This window comes from Gossypium hirsutum, chromosome D10 (assembly GCF_007990345.1).
Source record: "Gossypium hirsutum isolate 1008001.06 chromosome D10, Gossypium_hirsutum_v2.1, whole genome shotgun sequence".
NCBI classification, from domain to species: domain Eukaryota; kingdom Viridiplantae; phylum Streptophyta; class Magnoliopsida; order Malvales; family Malvaceae; genus Gossypium; species Gossypium hirsutum.
Window position 1 is genome coordinate 67,121,624 of NC_053446.1, and position 23,486 is coordinate 67,145,109.

Genomic DNA, 23,486 nt, shown 5'->3' on the forward strand with positions numbered 1-23,486 from the left:
TTATCTATACTTGTAGTATAATTTACTTCATCCAAAAGACAATCAAGATTAGTTTCTCTTTGTATTTTTCGAGAGATAAATCTCAAAACTACACATGAACTTTGTTTCAATGTGTAATTTGATACATGAACTTTGATTTGGTACAATTATACAGATAAAACTTTGATTATGATTCAATTATACACATTTGAAGAAATAAATACATCACTTTCTTTTGACCATATTAGATGAATATAATTATTTATGTATGCAATATGTAGACTTATAACGATGTTATATCAATAATTATTTTAGTAATTTGTGAAAATTAAATCAAGTCAGAATTTCATTTATAAAATTGGAAAAAATCAGAGTTCATGTATTATATTGCACATTTGACCTATGTTCATGTATAGTTTTGATATTTATTCATAGTTTCCAATGAAAAATAAGTATAATTTTCTTTCACAACATAATATTTTATTAGTTTAAATATATCAAAGGTGCCTATACTTTAATAAAAAAAATTTTGATCCATCCATTCACTCAACATTTATGGTTTTTTTTCTAATTTGGTCCATACTCTTTAAAAAAAACCTAAAAGGATTAAAAAAATTCAAAAATTATGAAAAAAAAACACTTTTAAAATAATTTAAAATTTTCATAAACTTATAAAAAAATTATAAGGAGTTTCAAAAAAAAAATATGTTAGGTTATTTACTTCTTAAATGGTGATAAGGCCTCTTCAATATTCGAACTATTTGTTCAATACATCTTAAATGCGACTTTAAACAATAATTATTTTAATTTAATTTGAAATTTATATTAAAATCCGATTCAATATTGAAAAAATAAATAACTCAAGCTTCGAAGAGACTTTATTCAAGAAGTAAATAATATATATATTTGAATTGTTTTTATTTTTAAATCTCCAAGTTGTGTATACTACAAGGACTAAAACTGCAAATTGACCAATACTCATTAATTGGTAGGTATAAATAATTCTCATTCTTCACGTATTATCATAAACTAAAATAACCTTCATTATGTCCAATTATTTATAATGAATAGTTGTTGATGATCATAGAAAATAATTACATTTAAGGGGTAATAATTAAATGGATTGAACTAAATTATTTTAGGTTAATAAATGGAAATAGTTTCGAGACTTGACAAACTTATATCATAAGACTTCAAATCATGGATTCAAATGATAATAAATCCAATTGGTTGAATTAAAATTCTTTCAATTAAACCCCTCAAGATTTTAAAAATTTTAATTAGACCCTTCAAAATTTTTTAAATAGACACCCTGATATTTAATCGCGCATTCTGTCACTATTTTTAGCATTAGATTTGATTTGACATTTAATGTTTGAGTTAATGGTTAATTTAATGGAAAAAAAACTTGAGCACAAGTTAACAGTCGGATTAATAGAAGAACTCGAAATGAGATTCGCAACTTAAGGATTCAATTGAGATATCTTTAAAATTCTAAGATGAATTCAAAATCTGAGTCGTTTTTTGAGGATTTATAACTTTTAAAATAAGAAATTAGAAAGTTTGACTAAAAGAAATAAAAGAGTAAACATTGGTGTGAAAATGCCTGAGCCCTCAAAAGAACGTTATAACGTACGGCTAATGCACGGCGTAATAGGTGGCCCGATGAATGCGGGTCAATGGGCCATTTGACCTAAATCTCAGTCTCTCCCTTTTGAAACTTGCCTTAAATATACATAGAAATTTAAAATATATTAATGATTTATGCCATATAATTATTAATTAAAAATGGATTTTGGACCGAGTTCGAATTTAATTAATTCTAGTTTTGATTCATTTTGTGTAAACTTGAATATAAGTTGGGTCACCTAAAAAAATATGAGTTTTAAGTGAAAATATAGGTTCAGAAAATGAGCTTAGATAAAAAATAATATTTTTTTTACAATGGGTTGGGCCTTGGGCAGAATTTTTTGGCTCGCCCCGAATCACATGCCTAAACTTTTTTTATTGTATTTTAATTTTGTTGGTAAACATTTATTTTAATATTTTTAGTGTATTTAATGTATTATAATTTTAAATTTTACTTTTTATATAAAAAATCATCTAAAAAAGTTATTATAGTCGGACTGGGTCGGGATCGGGTTTAGCATTTTTAATATGGACTAGGCTTAGGTAAAATTTTAAACTCATTTTTCAGGTCATGCCCAGGGCTAGAAAGCGCGCCTAAAATTCTACATTGGCTCGGCTCAAACCTAACCCGACTCGACCTATGATCAGGTCTAATTTTGGGTTAAATCATTTTATACTCGAGTCATTTCCGTTCATTTTAGGTTTATGTCAAGTGAGTTTGAGACTTGAGTTTTTCAGATTGAATATTTGTGGGTTCAAATTATTTTGAATTATGGTTCATGTAATTTTGGATTACTTCTCCGAGCTCAAGTTGATTAAAGTTCTAGTGTTTTATGTTTAGAGTAATTTAGGTTTAAGTTGTCAAATTGAGTTCAGTCGTGTTTGAATTCGAATTTGTTAAATTAAATTTTCGATTTCAGATCAAAATTAATTTACGTCATTTATATTTGAATCAGATGATAAATTATTAAACTTTAAAATTAACATTATTGAAAAAAACAGTCACCACTATTAATATGAACAGAATGAAAAAAAGCATAAAAAAGATATTAAATGAAAACAAATATAAAAGCTTTTAATTTTATGTAAATATTTAAAATTGGTCTCTTTGATCTTTTTACGTGCATAAATAGCACACCAAAACCCTCAACCTTCACTTCACCACCTTTAGCTCTTCACCCAAAAGAAAAAAAAAAATGGCCATTAAAGGATTTACTTATCTAGTTTACTTGATCATCATTTCAACGGCAGTCGAAGCTAGGATTCCCGGCGTTTATTCCGGCGGCGCGTGGCAATCCGCTCACGCAACCTGCTATGGCGGCAACCATGCTTCTGGAACAATGGGTATTTTCAAAATTTTCAAACTAAACCCAACAAAATGCATTAAACCAAGTTTTTAATCCTCAAAACCACGACGATTTCAAATTTCTATTTTTTTCCCCGTAGGTGGAGCTTGTGGTTTTGGAAATTTATACAGCCAAGGCTATGGTGTCAACACGGCGGCTTTAAGCACTGCTCTTTTCAACAATGGATTTAGCTGTGGTGCTTGTTTTGAGATCAAATGTGCAAATGATCCGCAATGGTGTCATTCGGGTAGTCCGTCGATTTTCATCACCGCAACCAATTTTTGCCCGCCGAATTATGCTCTTCCTAATGATAATGGCGGCTGGTGTAACCCTCCTCGTTCTCATTTTGATCTTGCTATGCCTATGTTCCTTAAGATCGCTGAGTACCGTGCTGGCATTGTCCCCGTCTCTTACCGCAGGTAAATAAAAAAAAAAGAAAGAAAGAAAAATTCCCAGGAAACAAACAGAACTTTAAAAAGAAAAGGTTAAATTCTGATTTTGATCCTTTGCTACTCTCATATTTAAGGTTTAGTCATTATACTTCAATTTATATAAATAATCTAACCCTTTATTTTCTATAATATCAAATTAGACCCATATATGACAAAAAAAATAAAGTTTTTTTATTTTTATTTTTTATCTTTACTCCAAAGTTTTGAAAATCGGATGGATGATAGATTGAATCACATCATCGACTCATTTATCTAATTAGTGTATTCAGTTTGATTAAATAAATTAATAAATAATTAAAAATAATTAAAAAATAAAAAATTCTACTCAGTTAAATTAAATTTTTACTCGGTTCAATTGATTTGTATTAAATCCCGAGTTAACTTGTCTAGTAATTTTCTTGATTTGTATCAATTCCGAGTTAATTGATCTAGTAACTTTCTCTAAACTAGTACTTTAATCGATTCGTGGTCCAACCAATTTGATGAGATGATCTCATCCGGTTCAAATGCTTTACCTTCTTAAATATTAGACCGATTTTCGAACTTCAACAATTAGTGTCAATAGATTTGACCCAATCTTCATTTCCTTTTTCATATGATTCTTCAGGGTGCCATGCCGGAAACGAGGAGGAATCAGATTCACAATCAACGGTTTCCGATACTTCAACTTGGTCCTAATCACAAACGTGGCCGGCGCCGGCGATATCGTGAAAGCAAGCGTTAAAGGGTCGAAAACGGAGTGGATGAGCATGAGCCGAAACTGGGGCCAAAACTGGCAATCCAACGCCGTTTTAGTCGGCCAATCTCTGTCGTTTAGGGTCACCGGCAGCGACCGTCGGACCTCTACTTCGTGGAACATTGTCCCTTCTCATTGGCAATTTGGTCAAACTTTCACTGGCAAAAATTTCAGGGTCTAAATCTAAATCTTCACCGAGTTCCTTTTTTGGATTTTTGTTTGGTTTTAATATCTTTATTTTATTTTCCGGGAAAATGAGGGAAAGTGTGGTAAAATTTTGATTTTTGAGTGTTGGTAAAAAGAGAAAAAAAAAAGAGTGGTGAAGTAATGGGGGCTGAAGTGGCTTGGGAAGATTGCAGCCTGCAGCTTTGATGATACTTTATTTTTATTTTTTAACATATATATAAATATTTATAATTTTAATTTAAAATGAAATGTGTGTTTAATTTACTTAATTTGAGTGTTTTTTTTTATAGATTACCTGAAAATTTTTATTAAATTATGCATTGTTAGTGTTTATCAATGTTGTAAGAATTGGATTGAAGGTTAAATTAGACCATTCCTTCATTCTAAAAGTAAAAAATTTTGAAAAATAATAAAAAATCAAAATAATATATTATTATATTTACCAAAGCTAAAGATATAAATTAATAAATTAATAAAATCAAAATTACTTTATTAAAAAGGTTAAAATTTTCTATTAGTCTTTGTGCTTTATAAAAATTATGGATTTAATCATTATACTTTAATTTGGTTAGTTTTAGTCTTGTAATTTTTAAATTGGTCAAATTTAGTCTCCGACCTTTTTGAAATTTTAGTCTTAACACAAATAGTTATTGCCAAATTTGATTGTTTAAATTCAATTGCTAGTTATGTATTGTAAATACAGTTGTAGATTTAATCCATATGTTTTAATTAGATCATTTTAAGTCGCAATTTTTGAAATTTCAATTTCAACTCAAATAACAATTGTTAATCTATTAATTGAATTTTTGGTAAGGAATATGTGAAAATAACAAGTTGATATGGCATTGAACATATGATAACATGTTTGACATATTTTAAAAATAACAAAACTTTAACTTTTAACAATTATCATTTGATAAAGACTGAAATATTATAAATTTTAAAAATATAAGGACTAAATTCATAACTTTAACAAAATATAGGGACTAATATCAAAATTTAACCTATTAAAAAATTGACTTTTACGATTTTCCATTTTTAAGATGTAAAATATATCTGATAATATATCGTAAAAATTACAACAGTAAAGCTCTGCAATTCCCATGAATATGATAATTAATGATTTTTTATCTGATCAAATCAAAATCAGTATGATTGATTGATAGATTAATGTCGTTTTTATTTTGAGATTGTTTCTCATTTGATTTTACAAATTGAAAAAACATAAAAAAAGCATTGAAAATGGTAAAATCATATAAAAAAAACCCATTCTTTCACCCAAGTTTCAACTTTGATTAAAGCTTTTTCAATGAATTCAAAAGTGATGAACCCTAAAATTTAAAAAACGAAATGTGAGATGGAATCAGTAGACAAAAAAGGGATTAAAAAAGAAATTAGCCCTTCATCTGTGGATACCATCGCTACGGTTGTCTGGCCGCTGCTTAATCCTTGGTTTCTTTGTTTTAAAAGAAGCCAAAAATCAAGCTTTTTATTTCCGCACTCTTGTTAAGAAACAAAGCATTAAAAATGGTTCCTTTACTTCATAAGTATACAAACAAGTGCAGATTTTATTCAAAACCCAGATAAAATAAATGGGATTAGGGTCCACATCTAGTGTAAAGATTGGATTTTTAACTCATTTTGGAAAAAAACCCCAGATTGAAAATGGGAAAATAAGAGAAAAAAAATGAAGGCAAAAATTACTCTCTGCGAAGAGAAAATTTCTAAAGAGAAACCTTAGACGAAGGAAGGACTTTTTAGAAGATACAAATGCTTAATGATTCTTGTTGAAGATAGGATTTATAGTGTACTTGAGAGGCAAATTAGGGTTATAAGTTGAAGGTTTTGGGGATCTTCTTGGGCTAGGGTAAGGGTTTTTGAAGAGCCCATTTCTGTTCACATTTTAATTTCTCAAGTTCGACGGCTCAATTCATCATGATTTGAGTCGAAACCCTTTTTTTAATCGATTTTATTAAATAAAATTTTTAAAATTTTTAAAATAATAATTTTTTTATTCAATTGTATATTTGAACGGTTAAAAGTGTTGTGACTGTTAATTTTAGCGGTTGACTGTTAAAATTAACCACCCCTAATTTTTCTGTTAAAACACTACGTGTCACAACCATAGTGTGATATGTAGAAAAAATATAAAAATAAAAATAAATAAAATTTAAAAAATATTAAATTTTAATAAAAAAGAGTTAAAATTTATTAAAAATTTAAAAATTATAAAAAAATGCAAAAATTATAAAATTTTATAAAATAGTAAGAAAATTATAAAAATTAAAAATATATAAAATTCATAAAAAATTATAAAAATTATTGTACCAAAACAAACATTTTATAATTTTTCTGTAACATTTATTGATTTTTATTTTTATCATTTTTCATCACAGGTCACATTACGTTGCGACACTGATGACTTTAACTGAAAAAAAAAATCATGAACTTTAATAGTGAACCATTAAAGTTAGTGGTGAAATGACATTTTTAATATATTTTATTTATAAATTTATGACATTTTAAATATTTTATATTTTTATTAGAATTTAATAATTTTGTTAATTTTTATTTTTATAATTTTTTATTACATATTTGTGACACTGAATGACTTTAACAAAAAAATTAAAGCAGTTAATTTTAAGGGTCAAAAGTTTTTATTTTTATTTTTTATTTTTGATAGTTCAAGTATGTATAAAAGAAAAATAAAGACTTAATTATTTTTAAAAAAAATTTAAAGAACGTTTTTGATACATTTTAAAAAGTGAAGTATTTAATTAAATGAAAAATACCAAAAACTTAATTGCTTTTTTTAAAAAAAATTTGATAATATTTTTTTATGCATTTTCAATATTTTTTTATGCATTTTGAAGGTAAGTTTAATCTCCGTTTGGAAATATGGAGTCTAATTTTGGAGCTCATGCTGGAATGAACAAATGGCTCTTTTAATGTCAAATATAATTCTAAAATTTAATACCTACCTAAGAATTGTGTATAGTTCTACTTATTTTCCATGAAAGCAATGGACTGCTAAGCTCAGCATTAAGAAAATCGCCGCTTTCGTTTACACTTGTGAATCTTCAGTTGCTCGATTACGTACTGAACGATTTCTTTCATGGTAGCGGTCCTTCCCTCCTTTCTGTTCCAAACTTCCGGGACCAAATACCTTCCGCTGGCATTATATTCGTTCATTTCCATCAGTGCAGTGCTGACAGCCTCGTACGCCGTGTCACCATATTCATTTCTCAACTCCTTCAGCTTCTCGTCATCCTTGTCTATTATTTCCTGCATTACCGAGAAGTCATCCCATTAATATGTAAGTTTTGAGTAATGAACCAGCTCGCATTTCGTAGAACAACAGATGTTCGATAACAGTACGGTTTTCTGAGCAATCGGTGTATGCAAGTTGCCTCGGATGTTGATCTTCTTAAACGGGTGCCATTTCGGATCCTGCACATTATGTTGCCATAATGAACGTGCTTTAGCACACGGTTCTCGCCAATCTTCGTCCTGGAACTTCAACGAGCAAGCAACTTTGAATGCTTTTTGATCAATCTCTCCCATTCTTTTCACTCTTAACATTTGTCTGGTTATTCAGAAAATCGTTCAAGCCCTGCACATCAAAAACCAGAGAAGTCTTGGGTTTAACACTTTCAAGTTTAAACCCGATTTCGAAGAGGAAACATAGGAGGAAGCGAAGGAAAACATGAAAAATACACGTATGGATTCTTTTCGAGCATCTTGCAGCTCTTGATTAGTTAGGACTTGTTTCACCGTTAGACAACTGTTTTGGTTTTCCATATCTTTCAACGCTTCTGATTTTTCCTCCAACTCTTTCTTTAGAGCAGCAATCTGCTTGCTTGTAGTTTTCTCGAGTTCAATAAGATCTTGGCAAGCCACATTCTCTTTCGGCTGTATCAGATATAATCCGAATTGTTAAAAGTCTACTAAGCAAATCATAACCATTAAAAACGTTGAACCTAAACACGATAACAGGATTCATTTACACAAAGGTACAAACTCGACAAAAGATAGTTCATATATCGAAAACCAAAATTAAGATGAGTATGCTAACCCCTTCCATTACATTCAACAAGCTACTTCGTTCCATATCGTTATCATTACAAGATATATAATCTTCGACCAACTTGGTTCGAAAGCCAAGTTGGCACTTCAGCTTAAGATTTTCATCCCTTTCCTTCTGAATTTCTGCATAAAAAATGTAAAGCAACAGCCCATAAAGCATATGATATAAGCAATAACAGGAGGCAGAAATTCATCAGTATCTCGTATATATGCGTGTGTATATATATAAGATCACATAATCCTAATGTGTATGATAGAAGCATTAGCAACAGGAAGAAAATCGGAATATCTCAAATATATATGCTTCCTTTCGGGTTCCAAGCCTCGTTTCCATAAGTTAATCCGGTTCCCGTGATAAAAGATATAAAAGCAGAGTCAGGGGTTCGAATCTGACATTTATGTCTCCTTCACTATCCTAAAGTTGCAACTTCTTCACTGAATCTAATACTAAGCAACTTGATGTGTAAAATAGCCTAAAGATCAATCAAAGCTCTTAATGCAAACCTTGGAAATTCGAAAACGACATGTTGTTCATCATACACGATTGGATTAATGCATAGTCTTCTGCTCGCTATGTATGCAATATATAATCTAAAGTATACCTTCAGCAAACACATGGTGCAACACGGCGTTCTCGCCCTTCAATTGTCTCACGGTTTCGTTATATCGAAGCTCCCAATCCCGTAAACTACTGTCCTTGGAGTCAATTTTCTCTACAAGACCATCGACGAGTCCTTGAAGAGCTGCGGTCGTCTCATCATATTTATGTTCCATTTCCTTATATCGAAGCTCCCAATCCCGCAAACTACTGTCCTTGGAGTCAATTTTCGCTACAAGGCCATCAACGAGTTCTTGAAGAGCCGTGGTTGTCTTGTCATATTTATGTTCCATTTCGGACACCTGTTCCTTCCTGTAACCGATCTCGTATACGAGACTCCGAACAAGCCTACGCTCTTTCTTCAGCTCCTCCTGGTAGTCGATGTTCTCCATTTCAATGGAAAGATTAAGCACCTGCAACATCATTATCAATCAAAATAAATGGACTAGTTAATTAAATTAAACTAGAATACCCTTTCAAGACATTAATTAAATTAAACAATAATAACCATAAGAAGCAAAGCCAAGTTCATATATTGAGATTAAAGGTGGGGTTTTTATGGCTAACTCAAGTTCAAATTCATACAAAAAAAAAACATATAAAACCCTAAATGTTGGAATCATAATGTTAGTTGCTAAAATCAAAGAAATTCATTCTCTATAACTTATAAGTTGCATGAAGAACAAAAATAATGTCTTTTTCTATTTCTTAAATAAAATGTGATCCTTTGGGACATGGAAAGCATGAAGAACTTGACAAACTGATAATTTGGAACAAATGTAAAAATCCCACTAAAAACATAAAAATATAAAAGAATTTTACAAGGTTGACAGTGGAAAATAAAAAATTGTTAAATTTACAAAAAAAAAAAGGGATAAAAATTAAACTTTTTTTTTTTCAAAGTTGGGATTTTGATTTTGGTGATAGTAAATGCTGATCCAAGAGGCAAAAGAAGTGAAGGAATCCTGGAATTTTGTACTGCAAAGAAAAGCATAATGGTGGCAGATTGGCATTGTTACTGAAATAACTTGCCAAGTGGCAATGTTAGAAACCATCAAGATATCAAGGACAAGACGTGGCAGATTTTCGAGTAAGGTATATATTTGGAAAGTTTGCAGCTTTCTCTGTTTGTTTCCCGAGAAAATGATGGTTTTCCTATCCGGTTTTTGTTTAAATAGCCTAGTTGTGTTATTGACAGCTTCAAGGTAAATTTTTTTATGGTTATAATTCCAACTCAATTTATTTTGAAAAAACGAAAATTGATTAATTACTTAATTTAAGAAGTTGAATAAATTAATATTTGACAGGAATTAAATATTTTATTTTAATTTGGATGCTTCTTTGTATGGACGAGTTGAATAATTATTAATATTATTTTTAATAAGATTTATAAAATTTAAATACATTTTTAATAAGGTTTGTTTAATAAAATAATGGTATAATTTGAAATTTAGCCCTTAACATTTATACTTTTTGTCAGTTTAATCTTTATTTTTAAGCTAAATTTGACCATCAACTTTTTTTAAAAAAAGTTAAATTTAACCATTAACCTTTCAAAAGAGTTAAATTGTTGTTTTTTTAACGAAAATTTCAATTATAACATTAAATTTTCAAATATGATAGTTTGAATGACAATTTATATGTACTTCATGCTATTTTTTTATACATATTATGAACTTTTTATAATTTTTTTAAATTTTAAATACTTTTTTAAAATTAGTTGTTGACATGGCATATAATACAAATAATGTCATATTAGTATGAAAGTACACGTGGACTACCATGCGGGTTACCACACCAATATTGTTAAAAAATTAATGTTTTTATTAATGTTTTCATAAAAAAAAAGATTTGACTCTTTTTTGAAAGATTGAGGGTCAAATTTAGCTTAAAAAAAGAATAATTGCCAAATTGACAAAAAATGTAAACGTTGAAGGTTAAATTTGACATTATGTCTAAAAAAAATTAAAATTTTTAATTTGGATATTTTCTTTGCTTAGAGGAATTCAATATACAAAAGGATAAAATAATAGAAGTTGAATAATTATTGAAATTAATATTTGGAAGGAATTAAATATTTTAATTTATTTTTTTTATGATATTCACTATTACTGATCCATTATAGTTCGCACTTTGAGTTCGTATGTAAGGTGTTTGCAACCTTCTACGAGACTGCATGATGTGGTTTTGCTTTATTATATAGGCGAACCCACCTCATATAAATACGTGTTAACCCTAAAGACACGTTGATGTGCATGGGAACCTATCTACGATATCATATCTGTGAACAGTAATCATATCATATACATACACAATTTAACCTATCTAAAAGGGAAACACTAAAAATACTAAACAATTTTATTTTAACTTGTGAGCTCCCCTTCATTTTGAAACCAACCTTAGAAAACTACCAATTTATGGCTCTACTAGAGTGTCCATGGGCCAAGCAGGGCTCAGAAAAAATTTCAGCCCTCGTCCTAGGCCCGGGCCCAGCTCGGCTCGAAATATGGGCCTAAATTTTTTTCAGGCCCGGCTCAAAAAATTCCTAAGCCTGAACCCGGCTCGGCCAAGCCCATTTTTTAATAAACACCAAAAATTTATTTTAAAAATAAAAAATATTTTAAAATTAAAAAAATTAATATTTATTATATTAGGGCCGGGCCGGGCAATGCCAAAAAGTGGTGCCCGAGGCCCGGTCCGTTTTCTAAACGGGCCTCATTTTTTTACTCAAACCTATATTTCGGACCTATATTTTTACCCGAATGCTCCTATATTTCGGACGAGCCGTCAGACAGCCTGGCCCATGAACACCTCTAGGCTCCACTAGTTTGACATACATCTTTCCAATGACGCTCGTTACATATTTTCCACTTTCTACATCACAAGAATCAATGTAGGATATTTTCCAGTTAGGACACTGAACTATTCTATGTTACCTCGTCTTGACTAAGGTCCAATGGCTTTTTGAAGTGGCACAAAAAAACAAAAAAAAAACAAAACAATGGTTTAACAATTTAATAACAATAAAATAGTAGTAATTCTCATTCCCAACTGAAACTAGACTAGGGTTGTCCATGGTTCGATCGGGCCAAGTAAAAAATTTAGGCCTAATTTCTTGGCCTGAGCTCGGTTCAGCTCGAAAAATAGGCTTAAAATTTTATCCAAGCCCAACTTAGATTAAAATGTTAAAACTCAAATTCAGCCTAGTCCATCCATATTAATTTTTTATTTTTTTAATATAAAAATAAATTTTAAAAAATAATACATCAAGTACACTAAAAAATTGAAATAAATGTTTCCTAACAAATGGAAATTAAAAAAAACTTAAATAACACTAAGATAAGTGCAACTTAATAAGTAAATACCTCTAAAATAGTAGCAAAATTAATAATAAAACAAGAGTTACACATTATTCAAACAATAACAACAAAATAGTAGCAATATAATAACGAAATGATAGTAAAACAATGATAAAATAGTAAAAAAAACAACAACAATAGTTTTTTTTTTGCAAATTCGGGCCGGGTTGAGTAAGAAAAGCTTACCCGAGGCCCAATCCGTTTAGAAAACGAGCATTATTTTTTATCCAGACCAATTTTTTGGGCATATATATTTGCCTAAATCATCTCGCTTTTCAGGTGGACATTCGAGCTTGGCCATAGGCAAATCTAAACTAGACTAAAGTGAGAGAATATATATATAATTTATGGGCTAAATCATGAATAAATTTTTTAATTGAAACTAGACCAATGATTAAAGTAATTAAATCGAAAATCAGTAATTTTACAACCTCACTCACTGATTTAGTTCCAAAAACCATTCTTATAATCTCATACCATAATAATTTGCTATATTTGAGTTGGAGAAATTAATTGAATAAAAAAGAGACCTTTAATTAAGTAAACATATATTCAATACTACACTATATGGAATATAATTTGTCTATTCTCAATTAATTGCTAATTGTTATCTATTTCAATTAATTCTCAATTTGAAGCCCCAAATGTCAAATGTTAACCCAAATTGTGAGCTTTGGCTTCGGACTCCAATGCGGGATCATATCGATATGTTTTTGGGTAAACTACGTGTAAGCTCTCTAAATTGTTAATTGATTTACATTTTGATTATTTAACTTTAAAAAATTATAAAATAATCATTGAACCATATTAAACTCTTATGTAAGCTCTTGTAAAAACTCGCAACAAAAAAATCAATCACCATTATTAACGATGAATACCCTCATTTCGGAAAAAAAGTTAAGTACCATCCTCATCACCTAATTATGGTGACTTACCATCCTCATCACCTAATTATGGTGACTTGGGATTCCTACATTATTTTAGAGAAGACTGAAGGGTGGGAGCAACAATGAACAACTTGTCTGAGGGAAGGAAATGAAAGGTACAATTTTTATTCAATTTTCAACAATTAATTCAAGGGGGAAGTGCTGCCACTGAATTATCAATGCACAAAAGTAGAAGCCTGAGTGAGGAGCTCCAAATTAATTTTGATTCAAATATTTTGAATTTGTATTTGAATAATTTTGATTTGATAAATTATTATTTTATGAAATTGCTAGTGGAAGTCAAAATTATAATTTCTTTTTGGTAATAGTAAAAATTATTATTTCATGAAAACTCTTAGAAATCATATGCATCTTCATTGTTGTTTATATAACGTATTATATTCCAATCAATAAAAATTCAAACACTGAGTAGATTTTTTTTTTACTTATCATCTTTTTAATTATATGATGTATAGCTAGGTTAGCCGAAATGGTTATTGGTTCAAGGATGTAAGGCGCCCTTGCTTTTCAAACTAATAAGGGGTAGAGAAAATGTCCCAAGCCAATGTTCCAGCACTAGGCTATGACATTGAAGTAACCCATGCTATACTCCCAGGAAAAGCTTGAACAACCTTCAACAAAAGGATACTTGTACCCAAAACCGACACAAGTGGGTAGGTAGAGAATACCTAGGGGCTTGAGACAACTCTCTCTAAGAAACTTGGGAAAATAACCTAGTAACTTCGGGAGAAGATGTGCCTCCTCACAAAAGGGGTCACAGTGACCAGGCATGGGCGAGCTTGCATTATTTGGTATTTTTTCTCTTATGAATATCTCCATTTAAACAAGGCTTTATATTCGATAAGAGTATTACTGTATAAGGCCGTGTTAGTCAACTACTAGCAGGGCAAAGACAAGGGGAAACAATAGCCTTGACCCCCGAAAATAGTAAATTTGCCATTTACACGTTTTAAAATTTTAAAAAACTTAAATTAATATGAAAATAAAATTACATTTTAACCTTCAAAATCAGCCCTTAAATATAATTCTCTTACTTGCCCCCTAACTAGTGGGAACTTGCCTAGAAATTTAAGAATTTGCAAAATTTGTCGAAGTAATAATTGAAGAATAGAGTGGCATAGCTTCCCTTATAAAGTTCTTTAGAAAACAATTATGGTAGAAGATGGACATCCATACATGCTTGTTACTTCTCAATGAATTAAAAGACATAAACTAACAATTAATGCAAAGGACGAAAACTTTTCGTTTTAATCTGAAGTTTGAACTTGTGGAACTAAACTACATCAATTCGTCTATATTATCTTTATGTAGAAGTATTCATGAGTGGGCTTGAGCATAATATTAAGATACTTTATAATTGTCTAAGTTCGGTCTGACTTGAAATTTGGGCCTAAGATTTTATCAAAACACGCCCATATTTATAAAAAACTAATCTAAATATATTTTAGGTTCGCTCATATTATTTTTTAATTTTTTTAAAAGTATTTATATTATATTATTTTAATATTTAATAATTTTATACATTTTTATTTATTAAAATTTTTTATGTAGTCATTTTAACATTATTTTAATGTTTACATTAGAGTAGTATTATATATTTACTATAGGTTTATTTTTTTATTGTGTTCTAAATTACATAATATATAAAAATAATATAACATCAAAAATTATAAACTTAAAACGGGTCGAGCCTTGAATATTCAAGCCCGAGCCCGACCCATATTTTAAACGGGTCTATTTTTTTGCTCGAGTCCATTTTTTGGGCACGATATTTTTGTCCAAACCCTCCTAAAATTCGAGTGAACTTTAAAACCTAAGCCGAGAGCCTGACCTATGAACATGTCTATCCTGATGGAATTTGAAAATGTTAATTATTTTTTCCTTCTTAAGTTGAAATTTATTTCGCAAAGATGGTAGGAAAATAAATGACAAAATTTGGATTCATCTCGTTCACACGTTATAATTAATAAAGAATGAGATAAATATCAAAATTATACATAAATTTTGATTTAATGTATATTGTTATATATGAACTCTTTATTTATTTATTTATGTCGTATATGAACTTTGGTTTTGTACAATTTTATACATGAAATATTGATTTGATTCAATTTTTAGAAATCACTAACAATATTATTGAATTAACACAAGTTTACGTTGATATATTGCATATACAAACTATTGTATAATCTGGGGCGAAACTAAGGGGTTGGTAGGGGTCCCAGTCCCCCTAAAATGGTGAATTTTCTATTTAGGTATTTTAAAATTTTAAATTAGTAAAGGTAAAATTGTACTTTGTCCCCCTAAAAATATGAAATTTGATTTAATCATTTAAAAATTATAAAGATATAGGCCATTAAAATGGTGAAATTACATTTTTGCTATCGTAAAAATTACAATTTAATTTCAGCCCCCTAAAAGAATTTTCTGATTTCGCCCCTGTATATAATCAAATATGAAAATAAATGTATATATTCATTTTTTTAAACGCATACATTCATTAAATACATGCAATTGAATCAAAATCAAAGTTTCATGTGCTTATATGAACTACAATTCAAGTTTTATGTGTATAATTGCACCAAATTAAAGTTTATATCAAATTGTACATTGGATCAAAATCATGTATAAATTTGATAATTACCCTTTTTTAAACAATAACTTTATAAAAATGGCTAGAAATAAATACAAATTATACTCGAACAAAAAAGAAATACATTTATAAATTACTTTTACCTCTCTTTGTCAATCATTTGAGTAATGTGGTTGAAAAATGAGCTGGTGATGTCAATCAATTTCATGAAAAAGGTAAAATAGGCAATTATTCCATTTATAATGTATTAGTGAGTGGCTATCCACAAATATGGCACCCTACACCAAATTAGAAAACAATAAATATATTCATTTTGCCTTTGCTTAATTTCCATTTTTAATCCCTTTTTCCATTTGACGATGTCAGACAAACCATGCATCATTACATTTAACCATTCAAATTAACACTCTTTTTTAAGTCAATAGTTAAACCTATCAAAAATCAATTTAATTGGTAAATGAACAATTAAAATTATATATTTTCATATTGTTCCAAAATTTTAACATAAAATAAGTTTGATTGCTTGTTCTAAACCTTTAATCACTTGTTTTTTTATTTCTTGCATTAATATTTTTGATCCTATAAATGACTACGCTGTTCCAATAAACTGTTCCTACTTCAAACTAATTTTATCAAGATTGTCTTCCTTTAAATTTATAGTAAAAAATATGGGATAATAGTTAAAATTTAAATATCAAATTATCTGAATACAAAACAAAATTAAAATATATAAAAATATCAAAAAGAAAGCTTTAGTTAAGTGATGAAGTAGAAGTTTTATTAATGAGTAATGGGTTGGGTGGTGGACACTGGACAGAGTTGTGTTACTGTTTTTGTAGTGAATCTTCCTCCACGAATGCAATGGAGAGGTCTTTGGAATATATTCGAGTATCACGGCATGGTTATGGAGGCCTTCATAAAAAGGAGAAAGATTTGGTTTTGTGAGATTCGCAAACTTTACTGATGCAAGAAGGGCGACGCTTCGTCTGAACGGTTCCATTTATTTGGACATAGAATATGGGTCAACTTTGCACGCTTCAAAGGCTCTGGAGGTATCAAAGGATTCTCTAGATACGAGCGGAACCCTCGGAGGTGAAAAAGCTATAAACAAGAATTGTTTCATGGAGGAGGTGGCTAGCTGCAGGTAAGAAAGAGAGAGAGTAATTCCTATAGATGGGGTTATCGAGGAAGAAAAACTTTTTTAAGCTACAATTTGTATTATGGGATGGTGTAGAGATTTATGTACTCTTGAGAACCTTGCTATGCGGTTAGAAGAGGGTGGCCTCCAAAGTTGCTAATGGAGTTTAGCGGTGGAGAAGGTTATAAAAGAGTTTATTGAAATTTCGATGAGGTGGTTCACAAAAGTTGAGTCATGGTCTGAAAACATTTTGGTTAATTATAGAAGAACTTTCGGGGTTCCAATCCATGCTTGTCCGATCTCTACATTTAAAAACATCGCCAATCACTGGGGAAGTTTTATTAGTGTGGACGATGGTGCTACTCATCCTAAACCTTTTGTGAAGGGAAACATTCATTTTAATTGTGTAAAATTGATGAGATGGTGATCTTAAGAGTTGGGAATGTTTAATATCCCAATAGAGTTGTTGAAATTGATCCTATTGCAGTTCCTAGAACTCAGTTTTGGTGCGAAGGCTTTCACTAATCTGTGGTTTCACAATCAGATACAAGCTCAAAAAGGTGAGAGCGATGATACGAATCAAGCTAGTAGTAAAAGGCAAGAAATTCCAAATTAATAAAAAATGTAAATATTTCATGCCAGTAATATATGTATCTCTCTTTATTTTCATGCTCCTTTTTTGGTAGCTTCTACTCCTTGGTACTTTTGTGCCTTAATAATTTAACTTTCTTTGGAGGCACAAGGGCATGGCAGAAAAAAATATTTGATTGTGTGATGTTGTCAATTTTCCTTCACATCACATGGCGGGGACCAAAATGTTAACCCAAATTGAAGAGCTATACTATTTTTCACATAAAAGACTTTTTAACTTTGAATGGGAAAAATAATAATGTGAGAGTGACTAAATAATTATATAGAACTCACTTTTTTTTTTCAATGATTTTAAATTTTCTTACCTATTAAATTAAGAAAAGTAAAATTATCTTTATGATTTTTCTTAATTTTGATATTAAGTAAATCGGTCTTTTTAAAAAATTAGAACAATTTAATTCCTGTCAATTTTAAAAGTGAGTAACTACGGATAATTAATTATAGTGTTAATATTTTCTATCAATTATACATAATTTTGATTGATATAATAACAAATTTAGCCATTAATGTTTATATATTCTGCGTAACTGTTGACAAAATGTGTAAATATTGCGGACTAAATTCGTTAAATCAGGACCAACTTGATGGAATGTGAAAATGTTATGAATTATATTTGTTATATCAAAGGTCAAATCGACAAAATGTTTAAGCTTTGAAGGTTATATTTTTATTATACCAAGAAAAAATTGTAGAACTGATGAAAAACATAAACGTTGTGGTCAATTATACTTAGTTGCTCAATTTCAAAATCAACAATGATCAAATTTCTCTAAATTTTTTTAGAAAGGGGCCAATTTGCTCAACATCAAAATTGAGAGGGATCAAAGAAATGTTTTTACCAAACAAGAAACATTTAATCTTTAAATGAAACTCATCCTCTCTCTCACTTAATTTTTCCTTTCTATATTTGGCTCTTTCTTCGAACCCCTAGCCTTTGTTTTTCTTGTTCTTCTCCTTTGATCTCAAATGACCTTTGTGAAGATCTAAGCTTCGTCCCTTGTGTGTTTTCTTTTTTTGCAATAATGTGCAGCATGGAGAAGAGTATTTGCAGCATTTGTTCTTCTCTTTTCATTTTGAGCAGCATTTGCAGCACCCCTACCGACATCAACTTCGCTTGTAATTTTTGTAAGCTTTTTCTTCAATGGCCTTTATTAGCCTATAGCTCTAATCTGAGTTGTAGACCACCAATTCTTAATGAGTTCACGATCCATGGTATATGGACACATAATGCTAATTAAGAACAAATCAATGCACCCTTATGATTCAAACAATCCTTGCACCTATCCACCGGTGTATGGATTACGTGAACCATAACGAGACATTGATTTGTTGTTAGCATTATGAGCCCACAATCCGTGGATTGTGAATTCGTTATCAATTAGTTTTCTACAATTTAGATTAGAGCTGCAAGTTGATGAAGGTCATTGAAGTGACAGCTTATAGAAGTTTACAAGGGAAGTTGATGCCAGAGAGGTACTGCAACACGGTTTAATTAATTGTAGGAAGCCATCTGATGTGATAGCTTTCTCATTCTCGGCTCTTGTACGGTAAATCTAAAATTGTGCACTTCATATTTGATTGCTTGTTTATCATATTCTAAAATTTTAATGGTGGATCATATAAAATAAGTTTGATTGCTTGTTCTAGACTTTTGATTCCTTGTTTCAAGTTTCTTGCATTAATGTTTTTGATCCTACAAAGAATATGTTGTTGGCTAAAATGTTTTTTTTTTCTTAAATTTCTTTTTCGAATTTAATATTTTAGTAAAAATATCATTTTATGTAGGAATTAATAAAAAAATACATCTATCTTAAGAAAAAAGAAAGGGTAATTTATATTCTAGCTGTAACAACTCTCACCTGATCCGATAACAAATTTGAATAAGAGATGCTACATTTAACACTAAACTCGTCACTTCAATTCATTCTTATTTCATTATAACCGAGGTACTTTATAACATAAATCTTTCGTACATAATTCACAATATTATTACTAATAAGCTTAAGTACATGTCAAATTAAGGTCCAAAATTTATATATCAAAGAGCTTGAACTTGAAGTTTGAAGAGTGAAGCGGTCCAAATTTAAGCAGAAATATTTGAACCTTTATTGTTTTTGCCTTCTAACTAAATTTGGTAGCTTACCAATTCATTTATTTTAGCATGTTTTAAATAATTTAAATTAAAACAAATCAACAAACTACTTATACTATGAAATAACATTATTTAGCTAATTATTGAACTTACAAAGTATTTAGCTAATTTCATTATTCATTTATTTTAGTATTTGGTCATATAATTTTTTCCCTTGTCATTTACATACTACATATTGATCATGAATATTCTCTTACATAATTCATGTATTTCACTTTTCAATTTTACAGATCATTAAATTAAATTAATTATTTTTGTCTTTCATATAATCATACACTTTTTTACATTTTCACTTAATTTATGGCTCATCATATCATAAAAATTTTCATTTACGTATCACATGTTACTGATCATATTTTTTACAGATCATGATCATAATTAGAATATCGATAACAGAACTCCTAGAGTCTTAAGCCAAAATAGAACTTTCAACTTTTTAACGGAACTCTAATAATAGAACTCTGTTATCCTACCTGTAGACAATATTTCGAAGAACAAAATCATCAACATATCATAAACTGAACTCTTGTATCGACTGTAGCCCCTGTTTCACCAATCGTAAGAGTAATTTTTTTTTATATCTCAAACTCATGTGAGAAATTAAAAATTGGAAATTTCAGACAAATTTTACAGAGTACACAAAGAATAAAAATTCATAATAAAATGCATAAATTTAAAAATTCAAATTAAATCAAATAAGCCACTAACTTTCGTATCTTGCTCTGTCTTCTTTTTAAAAAAAATTAATATTCAATATCAAATTTCTCAATTTGCAATCCATTCATTTTATTAACTATTTTTTATTTTTAAATCTTAATTAAAAAGGTGAGTATTTGGTACACCAATAATATATTATTTTTATTCCACAAGTAACTTTAAAAAATTAACATATATATATATTTTAATATTTTATTACACCCATGTAAGACACTTGTTAACCTATTGATTTTGTTAGTGGAGTTTAAAAACTCCACTAACAATGTACCAAATAATTTTCTAATAATATTCAAAAATCAAAATTTCAAAAAAATCATAAAATTTTTAAAAAATAATATGAAATACACGTCAATTGTTATATGTATTTCAAAATTTAACATTTCCGTTAAATAATAATTTGACTCTTTTTAAAATGTTGATGATCCAATTCAACTCCTTTTAAAGAGTTTAAAGCCAAATTTAACTAAATAAAAATAAAAGTAAAAATAAAATTAATAGAATATGTAAATATTAAAGACTAATTTTGTATTATGCAAATAATATATGTAACTCTCTTTATTTTCATGCCCCTCTTTTTCTAGCTCCTACTCCTTAGTACTTTTGTGCCTTGATAATTCAACTTTCTTTGGTGGCATAGGGGTACGGAGGGGAAAATAATAATTGTGTGACATTGTCAATTTTCTTTCACTTCCTATGGAGGTGACCAACATGTTAATCCAAATTGCAGAGCTACACCATTTGTACATAAAAGACTTGCTAGCTTTGAATGGGTAAAAAATAATGTGAGAGTAACTTTAAATAATTATATAAAACATACTTTTTTTTATTTCAAAGATTTTCTTTTTTGAGATTTTCTTACCTATGAAATTAAAAAAAATAAATAATATCTTTTTGATATTGAACAAATTGGTCACTCTAAAAGAAATAGAGCAACTTAATCCTTATTAATTTTGAAAGTAACTACGAACAATTAATCAAGTGCTAATAGTTTCTGTTAATTATACATAATTTTGATTAGTATAAAAACAAATTTAATCCTTGATGATTATATATTTCGCGTAAATATTGATAGAATGTGTAATTATTATGGGTTAAATATGTTAAATCATGATCAAATTGACGAAATGTGTAAATGTTGTGAGTTAAATTTGTTAAATCAATAACAAATTGATAGAATGTGTAAACTTTGAGGGCTTAATTTATTATTATACCAAGAAAATTATGTATAATTGATGAAAAACATTAACGTTGTGATTAATTGTCCTTAATTTATCACTTTAAAAAAGTGTCTTTATTTTAAAAGAAGCCAAAAATCAAGCTTTTTATTTCCGCACTCTTGTTATGGATTTAATCATTATACTTTAATTTGGTTAGTTTTAGTCTTGTAATTTTTAAATTGGTCAAATTTAGTCTCCGACCTTTTTGAAATTTTAGTCTTAACACAAATAGTTATTGCCAAATTTGATTGTTTAAATTCAATTGCTAGTTATGTATTGTAAATACAGTTGTAGATTTAATCCATATGTTTTAATTAGATCATTTTAAGTCGCAATTTTTGAAATTTCAATTTCAACTCAAATAACAATTGTTAATCTATTAATTGAATTTTTGGTAAGGAATATGTGAAAATAACAAGTTGATATGGCATTGAACATATGATAACATGTTTGACATATTTTAAAAATAACAAAACTTTAACTTTTAACAATTATCATTTGATAAAGACTGAAATATTATAAATTTTAAAAATATAAGGACTAAATTCATAACTTTAACAAAATATAGGGACTAATATCAAAATTTAACCTATTAAAAAAATTGACTTTTACGATTTTCCATTTTTAAGATGTAAAATATATCTGATAATATATCGTAAAAATTACAACAGTAAAGCTCTGCAATTCCCATGAATATGATAATTAATGATTTTTTATCTGATCAAATCAAAATCAGTATGATTGATTGATAGATTAATGTCGTTTTTATTTTGAGATTGTTTCTCATTTGATTTTACAAATTGAAAAAACATAAAAAAGCATTGAAAATGGTAAAATCATATAAAAAAAAAACCCATTCTTTCACCCAAGTTTCAACTTTGATTAAAGCTTTTTCAATGAATTCAAAAGTGATGAACCCTAAAAATTTAAAAAACGAAATGTGAGATGGAATCAGTAGACAAAAAAGGGATTAAAAAAGAAATTAGCCCTTCATCTGTGGATACCATCGCTACGGTTGTCTGGCCGCTGCTTAATCCTTGGTTTCTTTGTTTTAAAAGAAGCCAAAAATCAAGCTTTTTATTTCCGCACTCTTGTTAAGAAACAAAGCATTAAAAATGGTTCCTTTATTTCATAAGTATACAACAAGAGCAGATTTTATTCAAAACCCAGATAAAATAAATGGGATTAGGGTCCACATCTAGTGTAAAGATCGGATTTTTAACTCATTTTGGAAAAAAACCCCAGATTGAAAATGGGAAAATAAGAGAAAAAAATGAAGGCAAAAATTACTCTCTGCGAAGAGAAAATTTCTAAAGAGAAACCTTAGACGAAGGAAGGACTTTTTAGAAGATACAAATGCTTAATGATTCTTGTTGAAGATAGGATTTATAGTGTACTTGAGAGGCAAATTAGGGTTATAAGTTGAAGGTTTTTGGGGATCTTCTTGGGCTAGGGTAAGGGTTTTTGAAGAGCCCATTTCTGTTCACATTTTAATTTCTCAAGTTCGACGGCTCAATTCATCATGATTTGAGTCGAAACCCTTTTTTTAATCGATTTTATTAAATAAAATTTTTAAAATTTTTAAAATAATAATTTTTTTATTCAATTGTATATTTGAACGGTTAAAAGTGTTGTGACTGTTAATTTTAGCGGTTGACTGTTAAAATTAACCACCCCTAATTTTTCTGTTAAAACACTAC

The 23,486-nt window shown here is 29.0% G+C and overlaps 2 protein-coding genes and 2 non-coding genes across 5 annotated transcripts; 1 reads left to right on the forward strand and 3 right to left on the reverse strand.

Moving 5' to 3' along the window:
• Window positions 1-2,723: 2,723 nt before the first annotated feature.
• Window positions 2,724-4,577, forward strand: LOC121222632 (expansin-A4). The gene is made up of 3 exons (XM_041103780.1): window positions 2,724-2,952; window positions 3,055-3,373; window positions 4,014-4,577. The coding sequence occupies exons 1-3, from the start codon at window positions 2,805-2,807 to the stop codon at window positions 4,321-4,323; spliced, it is 777 nt and encodes a 258-aa protein (XP_040959714.1). The 5' UTR covers window positions 2,724-2,804; the 3' UTR covers window positions 4,324-4,577.
• Window positions 4,578-5,676: 1,099 nt separating this feature from the next.
• LOC121222950 (small nucleolar RNA snoR143) lies at window positions 5,677-5,834 on the reverse strand. Its single transcript, XR_005920320.1, has one exon. It is a non-coding gene; the product is annotated as a small nucleolar RNA snoR143 (small nucleolar RNA).
• A 1,423-nt stretch (window positions 5,835-7,257) lies between these two features.
• On the reverse strand, window positions 7,258-9,992 carry LOC121222631 (factor of DNA methylation 5). Of its 2 annotated transcripts, XR_005919970.1 has the most exons (5): window positions 9,017-9,990; window positions 8,404-8,537; window positions 8,046-8,240; window positions 7,707-7,941; window positions 7,258-7,613 (listed from the first exon to the last, which is right to left on the reverse strand). XR_005919970.1 is itself a non-coding variant. In XM_041103779.1 (4 exons), exons 1-4 carry the CDS (start codon window positions 9,435-9,437, stop codon window positions 7,879-7,881), a joined length of 813 nt encoding a protein of 270 aa, XP_040959713.1. In that variant the 5' UTR covers window positions 9,438-9,992; the 3' UTR covers window positions 7,706-7,878. The 2 variants fall into 2 exon arrangements, 1 of the variants encoding a protein (XP_040959713.1); XM_041103779.1 differs by lacking the exon at window positions 7,258-7,613 and having other exon boundaries at window positions 7,706-7,941; window positions 9,017-9,992.
• Window positions 9,993-22,722: 12,730 nt separating this feature from the next.
• Window positions 22,723-22,880, reverse strand: LOC121222951 (small nucleolar RNA snoR143). Its single transcript, XR_005920321.1, has one exon. It is a non-coding gene; the product is annotated as a small nucleolar RNA snoR143 (small nucleolar RNA).
• Window positions 22,881-23,486: the final 606 nt, after the last annotated feature.

Coding starts and splice junctions, on each gene's coding strand:
- LOC121222631 (XM_041103779.1), bottom strand. CDS start 9,437: ATGATGTTGCAGGTGCTTAATCTTTCCATTGAAATGGAGAACATCGAC. Junction 8,538..9,016: donor GCACCATGTGTTTGCTGAAG/GTATACTTTAGA, acceptor TTTTTTATGCAG/AAATTCAGAAGGAAAGGGAT. Junction 8,241..8,403: donor TGTTGAATGTAATGGAAGGG/GTTAGCATACTC, acceptor TATCTGATACAG/CCGAAAGAGAATGTGGCTTG.
- LOC121222632 (XM_041103780.1), top strand. CDS start 2,805: ATGGCCATTAAAGGATTTACTTATCTAGTTTACTTGATCATCATTTCA. Junction 2,953..3,054: donor CCATGCTTCTGGAACAATGG/GTATTTTCAAAA, acceptor TTTTCCCCGTAG/GTGGAGCTTGTGGTTTTGGA. Junction 3,374..4,013: donor GTCCCCGTCTCTTACCGCAG/GTAAATAAAAAA, acceptor ATGATTCTTCAG/GGTGCCATGCCGGAAACGAG.